This window comes from Palaemon carinicauda, chromosome 37, assembly GCF_036898095.1.
Source record: "Palaemon carinicauda isolate YSFRI2023 chromosome 37, ASM3689809v2, whole genome shotgun sequence".
Taxonomy (NCBI): domain Eukaryota; kingdom Metazoa; phylum Arthropoda; class Malacostraca; order Decapoda; family Palaemonidae; genus Palaemon; species Palaemon carinicauda.
The window spans coordinates 49,603,288-49,627,872 of NC_090761.1; the positions used below are offsets into that span (position 1 = coordinate 49,603,288).

General features: G+C 34.4%; 1 protein-coding gene across 6 annotated transcripts in view; it reads right to left on the minus strand.

Annotated features, from left to right (window-relative positions):
* Positions 1 to 24,585, minus strand: part of Nedd4 (E3 ubiquitin-protein ligase Nedd4) — a 115,781-nt gene that overhangs the window by 36,359 nt on the left and 54,837 nt on the right. For 3 of the 6 annotated variants that reach the window (XM_068361168.1, XM_068361170.1, XM_068361167.1), the window contains one exon: positions 16,796 to 16,906. The exons of 2 other annotated variants lie outside the window; for them this stretch is intronic. In XM_068361168.1, the coding sequence (XP_068217269.1) occupies positions 16,796 to 16,906 (111 nt within the window). Of the gene's footprint in view, positions 1 to 388; positions 1,310 to 16,795; positions 16,907 to 24,585 lie in introns of those variants that run through there. One more of the 6 variants, XM_068361172.1, reaches the window with a different exon arrangement.

Below are 24,585 nucleotides of genomic sequence, written 5' to 3' on the forward strand. Positions count from 1 at the left end.
ATAAAATAGTCTTTATTTGATTTCATTTGGATTTTCAAGTATACAGTAAAGCAAAAGCTAGCCAGTACACTGATGGGTTTGTAATTCACCAGTCGTCTTATATACCAGATATGACCTAAATTAATTAACATTTGGCCTAATTTTCTACCTTGTCTTATCTAAAGATTGTCATATGCACAGAAATATATGGTATGTTTCTACTTTTGTGATATATACAGTAACTAGATTGTTTTCAACAATATATGTTTGAATATACTAGAAACTTTTTTTCCCTGAACCTGACCTGCTGAAATGAGGGTGCATTGTATGCCTGTACGTCTTATAGGCCGTCAAATACAGTAAATACTTCCTTATACTAAAACAGAGACCAAATAAATTTTCAAACAACCTTCTTAAAGGTAGTATTTTGTATTTGAGGTCGATGACGCGACAATATAGCCATGTCGCCTCGGCACGTATTGCAGCCAGATAGACGACTCAATACAGATTCCTTCCACTTCTTTCCCGCGCGCTGCACCATTGGGGAACTGGCAGGAGAAGGGACTGGACTGGGTTCTGGACTCAACCATAATTCTTCTTCTTGATCAGGGTGATATCGATTAGGGTTTGACGGCGGAACGGTCAAGAGGCTAGGCACTCTAGGTCTATTCAGCCGAGTCAGTGTGGCCCCTAAAGAGCGTGGAATCGAGCGGATGGAGGACTGGTTCTGGCCTTCAACAGGGAATGAAACCACCACCCATTCGTCTGTGCCATTCCTCACACGCCTCACTCGATCTCTACCATTGGCCCCTTCACCATTTTCATTGGAATCATCACTATGATCATTATCAGACTCGGCTAAATTTTCATTCTGCTGTCGAGTTCTATTAGATCTGTTTTGACTAGAACTGTTTTGATTAGAACTGCTGGTGTTTGCTCTCCTCTCATGAGCATGGCGGCGCCTGCGCCGAGCTTCACGTCTTCGATTTCGAGCTTCGGCCTCACGCTCGGCACGAATGCTACGTACTTCGGGGTCTGTAAACACAGCCTCTGTGAATACTGGTTTCGTAGGGTCAAAATTAACTACCACCACCTCCAAATCTTGCATTTTGATTTAGACTCAAGATTGATTAGATTTCCATTATTTATGAAATCCCTCAACTTTCAGACAGCACCATTTATGTCAATACCAATATGAAACAGAATATAGTACTTCTTATCTAGGAAAATTGTTCCCAGAGGTAAAAAGTGTTATTTAAGTTGAAAATAGCCTTCACTAATAGTATCCAATTATAAATTTCTGAGAAACAATAGAAAGGCGAGAGGTCTAGATGCTTTCCTTTTACACCACTAACTGAGAGGCTTCAGCTAACTTCTCTCACTTCAACCCTATCGCACCTAACACTGACGTCAGCACCCAAGCATCAACAGGTGACTGCTAAACCACACCTACTCAACACTGGCACTCACATGATCCCACACATGCACTTCCATTTGTTTGTTTACTTTCAAATGACTCCGTCTATACAGCATTGTACCGAGTACTATTATCTACTTAAAAATGGAAAATTTTATACGGTACCTAGATATAAAACAATAATAAAAATACTAAATGGTTTTCCATTTTTCATAATTTCCACCAAACTCTTAATAAATATTTATATTTACTCAATATAATGCTTAATAAAAAAAAAAAAATTGAGAAATATCTTTATATAGTATTTGTTAATTAGGCATCTCATTGCCATCTCTACACTTAAAAGATCCCTACTTACAACTACCTTAAGAAGCCTTATAAATTGTGTTAGTTACAAGTGTACTTCCTTATCCATAAAAGAGTTACGAAAGTAAGATGACGTTGAGAAATACAAAGAAAAATCGAATTTACAAACTAGTTGCTGATATTCATAAAGATAAAAAATGACAACAATGAATTGTACCATTTAAAAATTCAGTAAAAAAAAGCATACTCTACACAGAGTAGAAAAATTTATTACTAAGAAGATTTTTAGAATAAGTGTATAATAAAGTAATAAAATGCTCTTTCCTAGCAAATTGATGCTAAAATAATTCAATGACAAATATATTGTACACAAAAAGACCCTTAAAAAGAATAAAAAAAAAAATATATCAAAATGAACTGCATCTTAAGCTATTCCTCATTCAGCGTAAGTAAAATAAGAGTGCAATTAAAGCACTCTAAAATAAACTCTTATTACCTATAGATCACCCCTGGATAAGAAATCTCTTCACCTGGTTGGTCTGTTTAACCATTCTTCATGTTGATTTACAAATAGCATCACTGTCTCCTTGACTTGTCTCCTCTACTGAACACTGGCTTGTTCAGTGATGAGCTTTTAAAATTACAACTAAGCTATTACAACTCAGCAGTCTATGATCTTCTACAGGTAAAGCACTTTACAAATAAAAATCAAAGCCATTCAATTAATTCAAATTCTATTTAAAGAATAAAAAACTAAGCGAAAGTAAATAAAATGAGGTTTCATACAGATTATAAATAAAAACAAAAGCCCATCACATATTTGCCGTTATAATACCAAGTGGCAGATATAATCCCTTCAGACTATTTTAACCCCATTTAAAAATGACGAGAACTTTGCCAGAAAATGTACATGAATGACAAACTTATCGATCAATACTTCCTTGTGACACTAAAGTCTAAAGTTATTCATACCAGAAAAGGTTGTAGTGGAAAAAAGAGAGAGAGAGAGAGAGAGAGAGAGAGAGAGAGAGAGAGAGAGAGAGAGAGAGAGAGAGAGAGTGTGTGTGTGTGTGTGTGTGTGTGTGTGTGAAGTCAATATCTCACAATGGCAACAAAACTCCCCTATGAGTTCTTTTTCGACACATTATATTTTTGCTTTACAAAGAGCAAGTCTGAGCTAACAATACAATAAAATCAGTTTGTTGATATGGCTCTATTACTAATAGTAAAACTTTGTGGTTAACAATACTCCACATAATTCATTACCTATCCAAAACAAAAACTATCAGCAGGTTGTAGTTGGGTCCATTGGCTACAAGAAATTGATGTGGTTGGTAGCTGGGAACTTGAATCATGTAAATATTTTTTTTCTTTTTTAAATTTCTTCTTAAATTAAATTAACCTCACAATAGACCCATGACTTACACCCATAACCGCAATTGAGATTGGGGCGATAAGCAGCAGCCAAAGAAATCCTAGTTAGAAATCATGCCCTTTTTTCTAACCTTGCCTAATTCCCATATAGTACAGTATTGCAAAATGTATTAAAGATGAAAGTGATTACATAAAATGCTTAGTGATAGCTAGATCGGATCTGCCAACTCTCATCATGAATCATTTATCGATGATCTAAGTTAGGAAGCCTACCAAAGAAAGGGATGGTTAGATAAGGGGTGACAGGTAACTCGCCTATCATAAAATATGCTGTCATAAATTGCGTCATCAGTTTTATCATCCATTTATATTTACATGCCCACGCACAGTAAACCCTTTTCAGAGTGCGGGTACCTTAATGCAGTGAAAGGGTTCATGTATTGCCATGATCAGCAAAGGTGAACTAGTCAGGGCAACCCATACTAGGTTAGTTTGCTGTGAGCGATCAGATGAAAAGCTCCCACCCTCACCAATCTACACCAGCCAGCGTGGTGATGGAAACTGACCAAACCCGATATGAACTGACATGTCTGAGACCTTTGTCATGCAGTAGACGTGAAACAGCTGCCTTTGTTGTTGTTGTTGAGTGTAAAGCTATATCATACGAGCACTTTCTTTGTTCATAACTTCTAAAAGATGGTTAATGAACTTGTTTTCTAAGTGTCCTAGGCAACTCTCCTGATTAACCTCCATACATGTGACGAAACAATACTATATTGACCATTAACTTTTAAATTTCCTTATCTTTCCTTACAATGATTCTAAAATATTTCTCATACCAGTATGTTAAAATTACCACTTGCCAAAGAATTCACTGCAGACTAAAGAACTCCAAATCACAATTAATATAAATATCTAACTTTCTTCTTGAAAACTTACTTAACCACCCTTATTTTGGATGCCAAATGATATTACCATATCATCTAACAAAAAAAAATACTTGGAAATTTCAAAGCACTTGATCATGAATGCTTTTGTCTGATTCATATGGTTAAACTGTGAACATTCTGGGCATTCTTATGGGCTGACTTCCTGCTACTTCTATATTTATTGCATTTCTGACTACTGTAACTTAGGAAGTTCAAATTGTTGGACTGGTTAAAATAAATTTTGTCCCATGGTTTACATATGGTTTGTCAATTTCACATTTTTCCCAATCTTAATATATTTTATAAACTTTTAATATTTCTCATCCATAGTCTATTTGTTACTTTTCTACAGCATTTCCTTTCCCAACGAGCTGCTTTCCCTGTAAGAGCCTTTGGGCTTATAGCATTCTGTCTTTCTGACTAAGGTTGTAGCTTGGCTAATAATAATAATAATAAGAATAATAATGATAATGAATAATAATACCTCGGAAGAAGACCCTCTTTAACACAAGTTTTGTTAAAAGTGATGGCTGTCTCAGCAGCACTAATCTTATTTCTCTACATGGTTCTAATAACCTTTTTCTCATTATTACTTTCTTCTGCCAGAAATTTTGTAACATTCATTCTTTAAGAGGAAAAACACAAAAACATTTTCTTTACTATGCAAAAATAAACTAAACACAGGTTGAATTGAAGGTGTGAAAACACTATGATAGTCAATATGACGATGGCACAAGATGAAGATGAAGATATTCTTTATTGATTGAAATGCGTTGCTAAGGAACAATACAAGAATAATTACCTGCTTCTGGCCTTCAATAACCGACCTTCGAATGCCTTAGACCATGGATTTATCTCTACCTTCACGTGTGCCTTCGTCACGTTGACTGCGATAGTGCTTTTACGTCTCTAACTTTAAGATGTGTTTACTTTTTGCACATTAAAGAAAGTGATTTTACAGTACTCGTGTTTCTGTCCCCTCTCACAAAGACTGAATATTGCACAATTACTGCCAGAATACAGTAATAATTAGAAAAAAATGATTAGAACCATAGAGAAGGTCATCTGTAAGATTAATGCTGCTGAGGCAGCCATAACTTTTAACAAAATAACAATAACTGCTTGCCTTTTCTTCTCATCACAATAATACAGTAACCGTTTCCAATCTTTTCTGATCCCATATCCAAACCCTCTTAATCTTTGAAATATGGTTTTTCCAAATACCAAATTCCTTCATTATTCCCAAATTAGTTGGCATATAAACAAGTTTTTTTTCCAGTCACCTTGAATAAAAGAAATTATTTCAAGTTTTGCACTATGTCTTTTCACAAACAACGCAGTCTGGATCGACATTCATTTGGTGTACAGAACCTGTATATGAATAAATACAGTACATATGCATGTCACTAAGTTTATCAATTTCTGATTTCTAAACTATGAGATACTGTAGTTCTTTTCACATTCAACCATTCCATAACAGGCAATTTCATCAACAAAACTCCAAAGCATGCAAGCATAGGTACCAAAAACTAAATGACAACAACAGCGTAACTAAAAGAAGACATTAATCCAACGACAAATATACTTCCTAACTATAAAGAAATAATGAAATGAACCCTACTTATCCAAAGAAAGTTTGGTCAACCTGTCAAGAAAGCAGAATTTTGAAGAATTCGAAGCCAAATCCTCGAACATTGAGTTTAATGTACACAGAAAGAAATGTTAGCATAGACCCAAAGCAAAGGATCCTAACTTAACCTTTAATACAGAAAATACATACAACTACTTTAATATATGCTCAGCTACACCTGAAAGTGTACCTAACATATCAGAGGCCAAACAATACAACATTAGGGAACTTGTATTCATAATATAATACCACCATTCAATCCTCCATAGTTTACATCAAATCTAAGGAAATGGCAAATCCAAGAGATAATATAATTAGTAAATGACTACAAAGCTTAAACGGAAAAAAATAGAAATTTTAGAAATCTTCAGGGCTATTTCTGCGTGGTGAGAGACACTGCTTACACTGCAGCACTTCAGGGATTGTAAATGTTGAGAGGAATGCTAAACTAATTTAACCTAACTGCTCCAAAGAACTCTCCTGAAAAACCAAAACTTCATAAATGTATTTTGGACAACAATGACTGCATCTGATCTATCTAAAAAGTCACAGAAAGGTTAGTGTGACTAAATATTTTCAGTGGTCTGGTTATTTCAGTAGGGTGATTTCTCATAAAAAAAAAAAAAAAAACTTTTTCTTTTTCCCAATCATTCCTTGAATTCCTTGAAAATTATACTAGTATCTACCTTCCAATTTCCCAAACACTATACAATATAGATTATGCATACAAAGAAAAAACTCTACATAAAAACAACACAATCATAGAACACGTGTAACACCTCGAGTCCACTGACATTTCCTAGGCCAAAACTTCTAAGGCTTCGACATATTAAGCTACCAGGAACAAAAGTTCCACACATGAATATAAGCTCAGGGAATCTTCTAAGGTTTTTCTATGATGCAAGTTAATGGTCTTATAAAAATGTGATATAAATCTCTATAAAGAAAGAGTTGAAATTGGAATCAGCTACTGTACAACACTGACCAAAGTTTTATGAATTCTAAAAATTGATATAAATAAATTAAAGACATAGAAGAATCATCTATAAAAACGCATAACAAATTACTGTGTAATCTTATGTATAAGAAATTGAAGATAATGTACAAGATAAAACACCCTTCATATCAATCTGACTTAATTTTCATAAACAAAGGCACACCTAATACCAAGTTAAATATTCACAATATTCAACAGTATTGTATTAATCTAGTTTTGATACATGTGCATTAACCTTTGCTTTTGGAAACATTACCATGGAAGACATAAAAGTTGTTCTTAGATATTGGACTTCATGGAAGACATACAAGTTGCCTTTCAGATTTTGGACATGTTTAAAAACTTGTCTGGAAGCATAAAAACCAACTTAACGGACTTGTATATTGCATTGAATAAAAAGGAGAAACTGAACATAACTAAAGTTTCTCTTTTTAGGGAAGAGGAATCAAAAGTACTGAAAAATTCCTTAAAATATTCGGTAAAAAGTAATAGCAAAAGTACAGAAGGCCAGAAAAGTTTAAAATTGAAATAGAAGGGAAATATAGAAAATTCAACTAGTGGTAACAACTATAAGTAATTCATAATATGGTATTTAATTTTTACTTTATTACCTCGGCCAACGAAGTGGGAAGGAGGTTATGTATTACCGCATTTGTGTGTTTGTTTGTGAACAGCTTCCTGGCCACAATTTTAATAGTAGAGTAATGAAACTTGCAGGGATTAACTGTTATGTAAAAAGCTGGAAAGGATTAAATTTTGGAAGGTCAAAGATCAAGGTCAAGCAAAATGTCCAATTCACGCAATCAGCCATAAGTTTGGACATCGTTGTCACATAGACTTCAAACTTGGTTTATATTAAAGTGTATGAAAGTCCACGCCAATTAATACTGTACATGTTAAGGTCGAAGATCAAGGTCGAGTCGATGACCAAGGTCAAGCATAAGGTCAAATTCTGGTCATCAACCAAACAGCCACAATTTCAATCATAAAATAATGAAACTTTCAGGGATTTTGAACTGATGTAAAGAGCTGTAAAGGATTGATTCTGGGAAACGAACGCTGGTTTTGAGAAATTAACTGCCATGGCGAAGGTCTGCACTCTGAGTGGTTTACTAGTTCATATATAAAATCTTTATTAAAATTATTCTTTAATCAAGTCATAATTCAGAAAAGAAAATCAAAATAAGACATCTAAATTGAGATTATGAAAATAAACCTTTTCTATATTGAAATGGCAATACAATTTGATTTGGTTATTATATTCTTAGTAATATAATTAAATCTGATCATATATGGAGCCCATCTTTTATGCCTATTTCAACTTGTACTACACTTACATAAAACTAACATGTAACAATTTAGGTACAGTTCTTTTGAATATGAATAAATATTACTGCTGTTGAGAAATGCTTCATGTTGAGGAACAATCTCTCACACTCTCTTTCTAAAGACTTGATCCTTTACATGTTTTTCATAGAATTTTTACATTTGTAAAGCCTTTATGTACAACTGGCAATATACTTTAGTAAGCATAAAGTATGTGCTTTTAGTAGTAATTTTCCTCAACACTGGGAATCATAAGAATATAATCATCTTATTTCAAGGTTATTTACTAAGCAGTGATGAGCCCCTTCCCTCAAATCCAGAAATACATATGCTGCATGTACCAGATGCCAAACGAGTAAGACATACGTAATATATTCTCGTCTGCGTATTTTCTAGAAAAATTTTACGCTTCAGGTATATTTAGTTATAGTCTGAAAATTTATGTACCTTTCAGCATAACCATAACACAAAAATTGTACATGTATGAACAAACCGAAAGAAATATGATAAACCCTTTTACCCCCAACGCTATTTGGAACTTTCCAACCCTTAACCCCCAGGTGTTTTCTTTTTCAAGCACATTTTGCAATATATTTTTTTTTAAATTGCTCTAATAGCCTTAATTTTCATCACAGAGAGGTCAGGTTGGTCTCATTATTTTGGAAAATACCTGAAGTTTCTCAAAGTTATCAAAAATATGCAAAAAAAATGTAAATAGCAGTTTTTTTGCAAGGACGTACCGGTACGCCCATGGGGGTAAAAGGATGAGTTTTGTGAAACGTACCAGTACGTCCATTGGGGGTAAAAGGGATGAATATAACAGAGAAACCTGCAGCAAACGTTTACCTACAATACCATCGGGAAAAGAAGAAAACTAATATTCTCTTCCTAAGGAAATAAGAGAAAATTGTGGTGTTAGAGTCAATGAGACACTAACAAAAATATCTTTCCCTAAAATTCCTGAAGAAAGAGTAGATAAATAGGTACCATGGTAAGAAGAGGGTTGTGTGAGACCAGATGCACTTGCGTAAATATACAGTATATAAAATTTTTTTTAGCAATAAAACAAATTACTTTCATTAACCTTAGACGTTCTTCAAGCCAAATTTGCAATACTGTAATCTGAATATCAAAAATTCCAAGCAGAGGTTACCCTTTATTACTGTAATAAATTTTGTTATTTCTATGGTCACATAATTTCATGTGGCTTCTCTCTCGAAGCTTACTTATATCGACGCTTAACCCTTTAAACTAAAAATTTCAGATTTTCTTTCCTTTGAATATATTTAGGCCTCTAGTATAGAACCGAGACAATCAACCGGCTAACAGCAACAATCATGGCAAGGACAAAGAGGACCACCTTTGGTATTTCAGTCGATATTGAAACTAATCCTTATGCTCCTTACGTCAATAATTAGTGGGGAGGGTGGACATGTGTTTGAATTTCAGGTGAGTATATCAATAAGAAATTTTATTGTTTAAATCCCATTTACTCCAATTACCCTCCCCTGCTGTTCATATTGCCGATTCCCACACTCTGATGGAAGTGGGCTAGAGAATGAAATAGATAAGCCATTAATAAACCTAAAAATACAAACTAATTTAACACCCTAGACATTCAGTCTGGTATCTTAGTAACAAACCGTCTCAAACTAAAGTTTGCAATAGACTGTACTGTACCTTGATTTCCCAGAATGTGTTAAAAAAGTTTGTAATACCTTGATTCTCCAGATTGTTATTAAATTATCTAATCACTTATTTTAATAATCTATCCAACACTGTTTCCAAAGGAAAAATTTAATAAAAACTTACAAAACTAATAAAACAAACCATCTTCTACTTGATTTATCACTATAGCACCTCATGCCCGGCAATGCTCATAAGCAAACCAAATTTCTACACTACTGTATGAGATACTGCTAAGCAGATTCCAGCTTGATATGCAATTGAGATGCTGCTAAAACCATTTCTAAATATATATTCCAAAAAAAATTAAGACGCAACTGTATTTCTAATCATCATGAACTAACATTCAAGTGATCTGACTTAGTATCCAAATTCTTGTGAGATCTAGTGACCAAAGTTTCTACAGAAAAGGATGTCATCTTGTACAGAGAACAATTTGAACTCCTAATCTCGCTTAACAAAAAAGGAATCACCAGTCATCCTCCTCTTTGTTGGGACTGAACTTGTCTATTACCTGTACGATCGTGGCGAATGGTGGAAAGCCGTCAAGTCCAGACTTGACCAGTCCTGTAAAAAGCCATCCATCTTCCATGCTAAAGGATCAAGAATTTGTGAACAAAACACCTTTTAACATTTTGTTTAGAGATGTAGAAAAAACGTCTCTCTTTGGTATAACAATCAACATTACCAAACCTTTAAAAATTAGTGTACTGCAAATGTGCATTTGTAAATGTGTGGAATGCATCGAGTGAATTTCCCTTATTTCTTATGGAAAAAATTACTTTAGGATACAAGCATTTTATGTTGCAAGCTTGCTTTCAGAACAAATCAAACTCATATCTCAAGGTACAACTGTACTGGGCTTTTTTTCTGCAGGCTTTAAACACTAGTGACAAACCACACACTGCTGACGAAGTTACTTGTCAAGAACAAGTGTCTATCAACTAGAAACAGTGTATCCTGTGTCAATCTGATGCTGAACAGGAAGAGTTGATGCAACATTCCCATATAGACTCCTACTAGCATGTGTTGACTTGATAAAAGAGAAGGCCAGTGTGTAACATGGCAACAACTGTATGATGAGGATGTAGATCTAAAGGCAACCATAAACTTGTATGGAAGACTGATGGTCCTGGCCAGGTCCAGCAGAGACATCAACCAGGAAGAGAACATTGGGAACCAAGAATTCACTGCGACATCCATTTTTGCTTCAGATGGTACAATCTTGCCATGACTGGAATAACCGCAGAAAATACAAAGGATATCACCAACCAGAAGATGGGATAGATACCACACCAAATGCACTAAGTCGCATGGCACCCCTTGTAGACGGAATGCTTCTTCAGCAAAACATGGTCAGGAAACCAGCAAGACCTCAGTGAATGCTTCAACAACAGACTGATATCCCTCACACATGATTAAGATAAAATAATCCTTGTGTTTGACACATACAGGAATGATTCTCTTAAGAGTGCTATCAAGAATAAAAGAAAGCAAGGAAAAGCATCTATCAAGTATCAGGTCGGAGTGACACAAACATAAAACACATCCCAATGAGCAGGTTTCATTCACATAAGACAAATGCTAACCTGACCAGATATCTTGCTGTAAAGGAAAGACTGTAACAGTACATCACACAAACTGATCATCACCTCTTTTTCAGGGCATACCAGGAGTGAAGACGACCAACTATTATTCCAGTCAAACAATCATGAAGTAGACATACTATTCATCTACCTGGCGGTTCTGGCATCACAACAAAACCCTTAGGATGAACAAACAATTTTCTTCCCTGCAGACAGATGTCCTAGTTTTAATCATAGGGAGAGCCATAGAGATAGAAAGAGCATTGCCAGCTCCTATTAATCCACTGGGACAGACAATACTTAACAATTCTCTTATACAGGCACAGCAACCTGGATGAAATCTACATGAAAGTAGATCTTGCCCTGATAATTGCCAGTGTAGCAGTGTGTTAGAATGATGAGGTCACACTGAACTAGTAGGAAACAGATGATGGCGACGATATGTAAAGACTCCTTGGTTACCTAAAAGATTCAACATATTTTTTGTAACAAGAAGCACATTGGTTCTTAATGGACACTGACTTAGTGTAATGCTCATGTCTGGACACAGGTAAAATATTCATTGTTTTTGTGACTTCTTCTACTATAAAGTTTCCAAAAATATATAGACTTCTGATACTCTGCAGAAAAATCTGTCAAAGTTACATAGTGGACCTGATCAACAGGCCTACTTCTAAAACTTTATCCAATACAAAGAGGTTTCAGTTTAAAAATTGGCAAATAAGATTCATTCAACAGTGCAAAACTGCTGAAAAGGAATGACGAAAGTACAAAGCAACCTCTTCAATCTGTAATAATTAATCTTCAATATATAAGTTCATCCAACACTGCAAAATCTCTGAGAGAAAGAATAAAGAAAGTACTAGGCAAAATCTTCATTACAAAATAATTTCAAGCATTAAAACTCCATGTGTGTGTGAAAATCAGCAATTGAACATCAAGGGAAGTTCATAGAAAATTATGGAATAGTAATAATAAATCTTGTTTTTTCTGTTATTTCTATACTTGCCTGATAATCATACACTTGTCCATCCTTCTTCCCAATGACTAGGGATGTAAAGGAAAGGATTGGTTTAAACTTCAAGACAAAGGAAAAAAACAGTATGGCTACCCAAACCAAGGTTATTGCCTTTAACAGTTTGATTGTCTCAGTACTAGACGAAAGGCCTTTGGTTACAGAAGGGAAGAAAATAGGAAATTTGTCACTTTCAGGGACACAAGTCGATATAAGCAAGCTTCCAGAGAAACAGTATGAACATCAGGCGAGTATACAAAAAAATTCTATTATGAAATTCTGTTTTTTCATCCTTTCTTTTGTTTCTTCTATGGCTTCAATACATATTTATGTGGTATGACCCACCATAGTGTCTTGAATGTTATAAATTTATAATGATTATTACATAGTGTGCATCATACCTGAAATATTATCCCCAAATAATCTAGTAAAAACTTATATTTCAATATTCACTGCAGATATGGATGTGCATGTAGTATGACAGTGCATGTTTTAAGTCATCAAATATGAACATTTAATTCATAAATACTGATAAGTGATTAATATTTAAACAAAAGCATGTGCTTTTTGCATAATCAATTCATTTTTCATTTTTTACAAGTTTGATTCCACTGTAATTTGGGCTTGACAGTGGCCCTTTTAGTTCAACTCGAGAGTTCTCACTGTATATTAATTAAAATAAAATCTTTCATGTTTAACAAATAAGAGTTTAGCATTTTAATTTGACTGTCTGGTCAAACTACTGATCAATAATAATAATGATCTGAAGGACACTTTCTTCAACACACCGCTTTTAAGGCTTCACCATACCTTCCCAGTGAGATGTGTTCAGGACCGTTTCTTTAAATAGCTTCAGGAAACAAATTACGAACAACTGCACTTGGAAATCACGACAATGCTTTCAACTTTTCTAAAACTATTTCCCTATTACTATTATTATCATTATTAGTTAAGCTACAACCAAAGTGGGAAAAGCAAGATGCTATAAGCCAAAGGGCTCCAACAGGAAAAATAGCCCAGTGAGGAAAGGAAACAAGGAAATTAATAACCTACGAGAGATGTAATGAACAATTACAATAAAATATTTTAAGAACAGTAACAACAATAAAATAATCTTTCATATATCAACTATAAAAACTTAACAAAACAAGAATTAGAGAAATAAGATAGCATAGTGTGCCTGAGTGTACCCTCAAGCAAGAGATCTCTACCCCAAGACAGTTGAAGACCATGGTATACAGCCTATGGCACTACCCAAGACTAGAGAATAATGGTTTGATTTTGGAGTGCCCTCCTAGAAGAGCTGCTTGCCATAGCTAAAGTCTCTCTTCTATCGTTACCAAAAGGAAAGTAGCAACTGAACAATTACAGTGTAGTATTTAAACCCTTGAGATAAGAAGAATTCTTTGGTAATCTCAGTGTTGTCAGGTGTATGAGGACAGAGGAAAATGTGTAAAGAATAGGCCAGACTATTAAGTGTACGTGAAGGCAAAGGAAAAATGAGCTGTACCCAGAAAGTGGGATCCAATGTAGTACTGTTGGCCAGTCAAATGACCCAATAATTCTTTAGCTGTAATAATCTCAACAGATAGCTGGTTCCCTGGCAAACCTACTACTTAAACAACTATAAAATGTTCTGTACTGCTAATCCTTTTACTTTCTGTTTTGGAAACAGTACATAATTTCGGATGAATATTTACTTATGGATCACATATCACAAACTTTTGTAAGTGAAAGAATCACTAGACTATCAGAAAAATTACTCCTTTACTTCAACCTGATGCAGCTATCTTTCGATGTAGATTCTTATCAAACGTATATGTTAGTGAACCATTGTACACTAAATGGCAAAGTTTGGCAAATTTTCCTTAAAATTTAAGCTAAACCAGGCACTTAGCCTGAAGAAGCAACCATGCAAATTTTCCTTCAAGTATACACAAAGAAATATTACTGTTGCAGTTGTTTGGTGTGTAAATCACCGAATGACTCATAACCAACATTCGCTAAAGCAAAAATCCATTAAATAAAATAACAAAAGTAGAAATCTTGAACGAATCATCATGTAGTACAGAAAAGAAAAAAAAAAAATACAAATTTCAATAAACTTCAGGAATAACCAAAAATAAAATGGATGTTATGACCTTCTGTGAAAAACTGAAAACAGGGGTTAAAGGATTTTGAAGGCCAAATGAGTGATTGTATCTAAAGTTGCGGTGTTTGGAAACCTGTGGGAATGTGAAGCAATACAAACATATTTCGTCCAAGTATTATAAAACAAGTACCAATGAATAAAGCCAGACAAGTTAAGATTATCATTTATTTCCAAAGACTAAATAAAAGAATGTTTGCAAAGGATTGTCAGAAAAAGTCTGTATCTGTAGGTGTCTCAGTTAGGTAAAAGAGTAAAGATGGGAATGGAATGTGATAGAGAAAGACATGACACAATTCCAAAAGATGGAGTTCCTAGGGTGAATAGGAATGGAGAACGTCTAGTGAAAATGTGATCAGATAGTGACGAGGTAATTGGAAATATCTTCCCATGATGAATCTTCATAAACATACAAGGGAGAGAGAAACAATGATAAAGTGTGAGCTAGTTTTTGTTAAAGCAAATTAACTGTTGCAATGATAAGGTTGAGTGGCTGGAAGTGTGTCTGTCCACTACCTCATTCAAAATTAAAATACACCTATCTTATTGGAAGGGGTGGAAATCTTATCTAAAATATACATAGAATTATGATAAAGAAGATTTGTTATGTAAGTGGGAAAGCCCATCTATAAGAATATATTTAAAATTGATATTGATACACCAGCTCCACCTACAGTTATGTACCCTGAGCATTTTAAGGAGTACCCGGACGTTAGTTACAAGATGGTTTTTTTTCCAATTTCTCAATGTTTCTCCATAGCAACGTCCACTATTTAACAATACTGTACCGTAATTGCAATACACTCTCATGCCCAATTGAAAAGATCATTCCAAGAACAATATTCTGATGACCAAAAATTAGTAAGTAAACAAAATTAAGACAAAGTTTACTTGTAATAAAACAATGTTTATCTAAATGTTCTTTTGCATCACCATATAGCAAAATATAGGCATAATACAATTCAACAAACTGATAAATGAATCTGATCGGGGAAGAGTAATGAGTTTTAAAAATAACAGGGCACATGGAATAAGTATTCAAGAATCTTATATTCAAGTAAAGGGAACATGGTGGAATTGACATACAGGTAAATGCAATAAGGAGGGTGATAAGAATGCAGAATATTTGAAGTAATTTATACAAAAGAAAAAATGTTAGAATATACATGAGTGACTGGGTGAGGGTATGGGAATGATATAAGTATCTTTACAGGCGAAGCGCTGGGAAAAGTCTGAGAAAGAATATCAGGTGTCGATGCAAAGATATGGTATGATAAAAGTTATGTAACAAGAATGTGGAATTGCTAACATTTAAAGATGATTGTCCTGAATAAGGAAAGAAAAGAAATATTGGCAAAGGAGTTAAGAAACTTTTTGTGAATGTAAGAAAAAGAAAAGTAAAGAGGATAATGGAAACCAGGAGTGTGGAATATTGAGATATGAATAGTGAAAGGCTGAAATAACTTCAGTTGTACAAGAGTAACTAAGTAAACAATCATAGAATAACAGAGGGGGTTAACACACAATAAGCAGTCATTAGGGTAGAATTGTATATACTGTACAAGGATTTCAAATCAAAGAGTATAGGTCTATGGAAGCTGAGGATATAGTGTAGGAGGGAATTGCTGAGCCCCAAATATTTATGAGTGAGTTGTTTTGAAGAACTATAGTAAATTTCTTTAAGCGAGGCATATTTGCACTGACTCGCAGTGGTGCCCTTTTAGCTCGGAAAAGTTTCCTGATCGCTGATTGGTTGGACGAGATAATTTGAACCAATCAGCGATCAGAAAACTTTTCCGAGCTAAAAGGGCACCATTGCGAGTCGGTGCAAATCTGCCTCGCTAAAAGAAATGGACAATAGAATGGAGAGGAAGATCAATAGCATGTGACATAGAAGTATTGGTAGAAACATTACAGAAGATGGATCTGTTTTTTATAATATTCTAGTCATGTTATGACAATATGGAGAATGATAGATCAATGAAAACTGTATTACTATGAAGTAATGCAAAAGACAGAAGGCAGCAGAGAAGATAAGATGGAATTGAAGCAGCATTTACATACAGAGAGTGCAAATTTTTGCAAGACAGAAGTAAACAGTGCTGTTCAAATGAACTGCAGAAGAGTAGTCTGTGTAGATCTATAAAGCATCCAACACTAAGTTTAAAAGTGAATGAGGTCCATCCTTAATTCAGCTATTAAAGACTATCAATTTCTCTTGGATTAATAAAAGTGCCTCTTGCAACTCCATGTCAGTGGTTCTTAATAATACATTAATACTTACACTTAAGAGCACTCTGAAAACTAGAAAGCAAATCATTCTGCTCTTAACCCATCTGCTTTAAAGCAATACCAAGGAATTTACCAAAGCATTCAGTGTCCTAATTCTAGAAGCGCATACCTTAGGTGCATTACTGGTGACCGAGTTGTTGGTGATAGTGGTAGGGGTTGCAGGGGTACTTGCTGGGGAGGAGGGCTGTCGCTGACAGGTCGCTTTTTGAGCCTCCTGAATCTGCCAAGACAAGTGTTGGTGAGGCACAAGTGCTAGTGATAGCCAAATACCAGGTGAAAGGAAACAGGAGTGGCTACAGATGTGTGCGATAAATAGAAGGAATGTGGAAGTTCAATTAGGTATTATTACTTGCTGCACTACATGCATTAGATACCAATTAAGAGAGCACATGGTACGTAAATTATATTTACTTCAATGCACATTAAAAAACAAGAAACTTATAAAAATCCAAAGTTTATGAATTATCAAACAATTCATAATAATATCTCATAAAAATCTATAAAATATATGAATTATCAAACAATTCATGATATTACTTGACAGTACTGTAGACTAAATATACTGATACACAGGCAAAACTTTTACTTGAGATTGCAAAATGGTAAGTACCATATGAAGGTTTCAATAGATAGAAATCAATATCTTTTACTTTCAGAAAACAATATACAGTATGCTTAGAAATTCAATCTTTCCCAATGCATGCAACATACCATTCATTACCAAAAGACCAAGAATCAAGTTCAAGTAGATTCCTCTTGTGAAAACAAGTTTGCTTGCAAAGTACAGTATACTCAGTACCACATAAAATACATTGACTAGCAAAAAAAATTAATTACAGCTATAATGGGAAGCTGTTAAAAATACTTTTAACTGAAAATTATGAATCTCAAATCCTTTTTTGTTTTATAGATTACATATGTAATAAAAAACTAGCTACCACATTAGCAAACTTAGCATTACGCATCTATCATTCTTTCTTCTATATAATGCATTGCATTAACCATCATCAAATGTTATTAACTATCATCTAAGAAAACAATACATACCAGTTGTCTTCTTGTTCACATAGATTCAACCACAATAGTCGTGTATACTGTACTACCCGTGAAATAGGCACCTCGTACCTTCAACAGTTACGGATTTTATTTGTTGAATTGCTCGGTATTTCTACTGAACGTTAAATTGCTTTAGCTACCACTAACTTTCTCCATTTGTTCCTGCCTTTTCATTTACCAAAATCAACAGCATACTGTACAGAATTTGCATTTAAGGTGCAATACATACCCCACTGAAACTATAATGCATGGATCCCATATACCCTATTGAAAATGTGAAGCAGAGTGAGAGAGAGAGAGAGAGAGAGAGAGAGAGAGAGAGAGAGAGAGAGAGAGAGAGAGAGAGAGAGAGAGAGAGAGAGAGAGAGAGAGAGAGAGAGAGAGAGAGAGAGAGAGTTTCCCATTGTGTGGATGCTTTTCACAAACAAGACTATCACACGAGATGCACAATTTTTTGGGTCAAAGAAAACTGTCAGCAAGTCTCAAATCGACATGCTTTAAATATTTGATATTTGTTGAAATACCTCTCTCTGGTTCTATATTTACTTTTGTGTACGTGCCTTGCTTTTTAAATAAGCCTCTGTCTAAAAAACCATTTGGACAAGGGTCCTTGGTATAGTAATTTCTTATTTAGTTACCATTTTCTTTAGAGGGGAAGAAATATGTCAGATATTCTATGGAAAGGGAAATGGTTGAAAGCTTTTGAAGGTAAATGAAAACTCACAATGTTAATTTAGACCTAATTATGATTCAAGTTTCAGAAAAAACGTGCCTGTACTACACCAGCTCACAAGACCAACTTTAAAAAGCACTTTGCCAGCTCATTGGATGGGCGCACTGGCAAAGGGAATTACTGCACAGTATTCACAGCTGTCATTTCACCGTGCTAAGAGTCTTTCCCTGCACACCAAATGGGAAAGCTACGCATGCAGGGTGGCGTCAATCCAACCCTCCAGGACTACGCCTACAATGGCACATACAAGCCCCATCATGAGAAATGAAGTGGACAGCAACCTACGCCAGCTACTGCATGAGACCAAAAAGGTGTTGCCATGTATCCGATTAATAACCCTTTATTTTATCTAATTTCCTCAAGTTGTCTTATTTTCATTTGTAATTGTGAATTATCAATATATATATAAAGTTCTGATGTTAGGGCTATAAACTGTTTAAAAATTATCATTACACAACCTTTGAAAATAAGTGTACAATATGTGCGCTTTTATGGACGTGTGGAATGCATCAGATGAATGTAATTAATGACTATGGGAAAACTGTTTTAATTTACTAACATTTTAATCTGCGGGCTCACTCCCAGAACAAATTAAACTCACAAACTGAGGTAACACAGCACTTTTGGAAAAAAAACTTTGATTCTTAAGCTGTCAAAAGCCATCAATAAAATATCTGATTTTGTGTTGGGGAACCTTCATCTACATTCCCAAGCAGAGGCGATTCAAATAGAATCATCACATCACCCGTTTGAATACAAGAACATTTTTTACTTATTTCTCGTAACGATATTCATCTCCGACACGAGCAAAATATTCATTAATCGCAAGTGAATTTAAGATACTTTACTCCTTAATGGATGAAAAATATATATCTAATAAATTTTCTTTAAATCAATCTGCAAAAGAACATTAATTAATGCTCTTGGATAACTTTAACTTACTTTGAGATATTTACTTATTCTTCATCTTTAAACATACTTCAAAGAGATGCAATTACAGAGCTTCAAAAGGTCAAATACAGCATCATATTTAAAAAAAATTAATTTGCAGCAAAAGATAACAAAATTATGGTGAAGCTCATACATGCCAAGCTTTTGTTTTAAAACAGAAAGAAAAGTTCTTTAATCCACCAAGGATTCTCAAAAGGGTTAATAGCTTAAAATTACAGTATCAGAAGTGAAAGTTAATGTAGCGAGACTGAGTTGATGGTTGTCACAGAGTTAGGCAGAGTCCATTATCATCATTCAGAAAAATGCAACCTGTTATCATAGCAAAATTCAAATTTTCCTGGATTTTTCATTATAATAATATTGTATCTGAATACTATGCAGTATTCTGCAAGGTCCATTCCAGCTCTGACCAAACTATGGTGCAATCCTCACAATTAAATGGTTGAATCTTCAAACTTCAAAAGTTCAATCGTGGTGACAATACTCTTCGGGTGACCAGGTTGACCAAGTCTTATTAATTACTTCATGTTATTTGTTCAATTTTGTTATTCATCTTCACTCATATTTTTTATATTTTTTGTTGTTTCTTTTATCAATTTTCTTTTTAATGTACCACACTGGGCTGCATTCCATGCTGGGGCCCTTAGGCTTGTAACGCCAAACTAGTAATGATAACTATAATGATATAATAAATAAATTAATAATAATAATAATAACAATAACAATAATAATAATAATAATAATAATAATAATAATAATAATGATAATAACAACAACAAACTCCAAAGTAACAATTTGTGGCGAGGATTGTGGAGACCGAAGAAAATGCTATTTCATTTTTTTCGAGAAAGTGTCCTTCAAAATATGATGGTTCACCTAACATGAGATCTTTTTGTACTATTCAAGAACTCACAGGAATTCTAATACTTGCTATGACCTTAATCATTCAGTGTTATATTAGAAAATTCTTGAAATTATAAAAAGAACTTTCTTCCAACTGAAAAATCACCCATTATTCCATCAGACAAAAATTGGCAATATTACAGTTTTGTTGATGAAATATGATAATGTTATTCCCAATCGATTCAGTAAATTAATGTGTGCACCTTTTCCTCTTTATCTAGGCAATTCTCAAACTCATACCGGAGAAGTAAAGCAATAACTCTTCATCATAACAAAGGTCTACACATGACTTAACTTCTTTTCTTCTTTTTTTTCTTTACTAATAAATTCAGTGTCATCTTCAAGTTATTTTCATATCTTAATCCATTTTTTTCTTAATCTGCATATATTAGAGGACCCTTTCCATTGTTTTATGCCCCCACTCAAGTCTTCCTCACCCGAGATTTCAACTTAAAAACATCAACTTCCATGACAGATCAAAGTTACTCCTCTTAAAATTGGTAGCTCTTGACCTGCTGGCCAAAATTATTGAAAACAGAAAAAAACCCAAAAAGAAAATGCTTCTTTTCATATAGCTAGATGAGACTGGGCTTGGAGCAAAATGATTGACTAATTTGGGGCTATCTGGTCTCGTAGAAAATGCAACATCACTGGCAGAAGTGAAGAAGAAATACCAAAATCCTTCTCGGCTAGGATACAAACTTTTTCTTTCAATAATTAATTGGTTGTAACTTTACCCTTCAAAAGTATCAGAAATGGAGGGAAGACCAACAATCATCAGCAATGAATCTGAATTAATAACACCATCAAATCAGACTAATATGAAGAGTGCTCATACCTTACCAAAAGATCTTGAGAAAGGAGATGCTTGCTGGGCAAAGTAGTCAGGAAAAATGGAACAGGACCTATTGTACTGATATGAATACACCTATAACTCATCAACAATACTCTTTCTGGGGGGAATGGTGAGCTTCCACCCATACCGAGTAAAAGGCAAGAGACATGCTGTAGATGACAGCAATAGAACTGTCAGCCTTGATATTATTTGGTACAGTAAGCGCACATGAATTTGAGAGTCAGAACCCCTTACACACTATCCAAAAGATGCAGCCAATGTAATTAAAACTGTTGATTCCCTGTAAACCAAAGAAGCAGCAATAATAGCTTCATCAAGTGCAGCAGGTTCTCGCAAAGAACTGTTGGAGGAATCAACAGAACTGCATTGAATATTAAAGGTTAATAAGCATATGGACGATACAACCACTTTACGAAGGTGCTCCAAGCTAAGAAAATATGTACTTTCCCTAAAGTCTGAAAATGTTGGGTCAGTGGTAGAAATGCACAAGCAGCAACAGTAACAAACAGTGACATCAGAGTTGATATGAAGAGTGGTTGAAGCCCACAGTTCGCAACAGCAGGAAAGAGTTAACAATATGGCAATCGCAGCCAAAGCAAATGAGTTACTTGGCAAGGAAGATAGCAGAGGAAGTGGACTGGACGAAAAGCAATGGTAGCAGATGAGTAAGGAAAGAATAGAGTTGAGCTTTTGACCAAGAAGCATTACTTGAGAATGGGTAATCAATGGTGTTAATAAAAAATACCAAGTAAAACAGGGAAGAGAAAGCCCCGTTGCAGAAAAGGTATAAACATCAGCTCCAGATTGTTTAGGAATTTGGCTATGATATCTCAATCTATGATCATAGCATAATCATTGGCTGGCAAACCAGTATAGGAAAACGTTACTAGTAAGGTCAGAGAGCAACCCTACTCCCTGAAAAAGATACAAAAAGCCAACAAGATTCTGTCTCCAGCATCAAGTAGAGACAAAAATCCAACACATACTAACTGATAAATCTTGATGAATTCTCCTGTGCACAGTTAAGGTAAAATACCAACAATATGAACATAATACAGTACACAATAAACAAGATACAAAAAAAAATCAAGCACAATAAGTGATTTAGTACTTATACCACTGATAATGGAATTATGATAATTAACACTCAATCATAATTAACATTCTTTTTATACAAACTACAGTACGTACTGGTGGCAAAGAATTGTAATAGATATCTTGAAACAAATTAAGTAAATTTATTTTTTAAAATGACAATCATAAAAAAATACTAGTACCAGTTAAACAGTAAAACTAGCAGTAATAAACAACTTCCCTTGATCAGCAACAAGAAATGCTTGCATTGGTTATAACAATGAGTAATGAATGATTTGAAGTTCTCTGGCATCTGGTTATGACAAACCTGACATTAAGACAAAACTTGATTTACTAAAATTTTCCCATGAAAATTACACACTGGTTAGATTCCCTAAATTTAGGCAAAGCCCAATAGTACAGGGAGCCAGCAAGGCAACTTTATGTATGTAACCACTTATTGAAATTAGGAGTGAATCATAAGACCAAAAGGTGAAAAGGAATTAAAATTATAAGTAGATAACAAACAACTGAAGTTAGCCAGGACACAGTCTCTCCTCAAAGTATACTCTAGGACCAGGTCAGAAAGAGCTATATACTTGTCTCTGATCAGTGGCCATAAATGTTCTGTTTATACAGTCCCCAGTTACCCTGATATGCCCTCAATCATAAAGACCTCAGAAATGATGAGTCAAGTCTTCATGACCACAATTTGAGCTCAAGACAATTGATGGGTTTGCTATGAATAATAATGTAACTGCTGCAATGACTATTTATTCTAATTCTTAATTTCAATAGCACAATTCAGTGTCACTGGCTTGTGATGCATGCCAAGACGACTTACCTTGTACAGATGAAAACATAACTAACTGAAGAGGTATTGTACTGGTATTATTGCGCTAGCCATGCAATCTAAAGTGACTAAATTCTCAAAAATACTTATACAATATAAGATGAATGAAAGATCTAAATTAGAAAAAAAACAGACTCCAAGATGAAAAGATCATCAAATCCTCACTCAATGTTTACAAAGGGATAAATAAACGATTCAAAACTTTGAAAACGCACCACTAACTACTCAGCATCCAATGTTCTGTTAAAACAAAAAATAGAAGTACAGTACTATATACTAAAGTACAGTATGAAATCTAAGTGCATAAGACAGAGATGATGATTTCTGTCCTCTTAGTGTACTATTTGCAGGTTATAAACTTTCAAAATTGTGCCACGACTGTGTGCGCTGGTGAGAGTGAGTGCTTGTAAAAGCTAAAATACACAACAACCTGGTCTTGTGTCCGAACCCTTAAAAAGCTTTAATAAATTTCTGATTTAGAAAATAAACGACATGGCTCCATTCTCTTGTTTTTGTAATTTCTATTCAAACATTTCAGCCTTAAAAAATTTCATACAACAGTACTGTATTTCTTTTTCTTCGGTCCTTTAATTTTCGTAGCTTATAATTAATTATACTGTACAAAGAATATACTAACACTCAATATCACGATAACATGAAAAGTCTATTACTGAAATAACTTAATAGATATCTAAAAAGGTGACAAACCACGGTGCCCTTTCCATTTACCCATGGACTTCTCTTAGAAAATAATATACTTTAAAGAAGGTACCAAACAGAGACTCTTACATGTTCAATTTGAGAAAATTAATCCTAACCATAATATAAAGAACAAACTTCCCTCTAAATATCTATATAAAGATTCAGCTAAAAGCACTTCCAGCAAGCAAATGAAATATCTAAAATTAGGTAAAAGCACTCCTAGCAAGCACATGGTATTCACTGAATGGCAATAACAATAGATCTATAACATATCACCTCCCAAATGTTTTTGTTCAATAAAAGATGTGAACAATTCCAACAACAGCATTATTTTACCATTTGGGATAAAACCTACTCTTTTTCATTATTTGTGAGGGTTAAGGGTGCCTAAGAGGTCCCCAACCTCGCAGGAAACGATTACCATACTTGTAAACTATAGCCATCGTTAACACGTATATAAGGTAACAATACACGACAGGGAGACCGATACACATACTGTATTGTTGAAATGCATCTTATCACATGTTTATTACTATATTTCCTCCTTAACTATAACTTATTGCATATTCATATCAAAATTAGGGAGAAAAAGGTAACTAAAAGATACAGTAATCTTGGCAATTTGCAATTTAGCAAATAAAAACTTTCTTAAGCCAAACCAAATGATGTTGATATAACTTGTTAACTATTTTCAATACAGTACCATTAACCTTTAATAAATGTCCATATAGTAACCCCCACTCCACCTTATTCCTGGTTATATCATCCCCT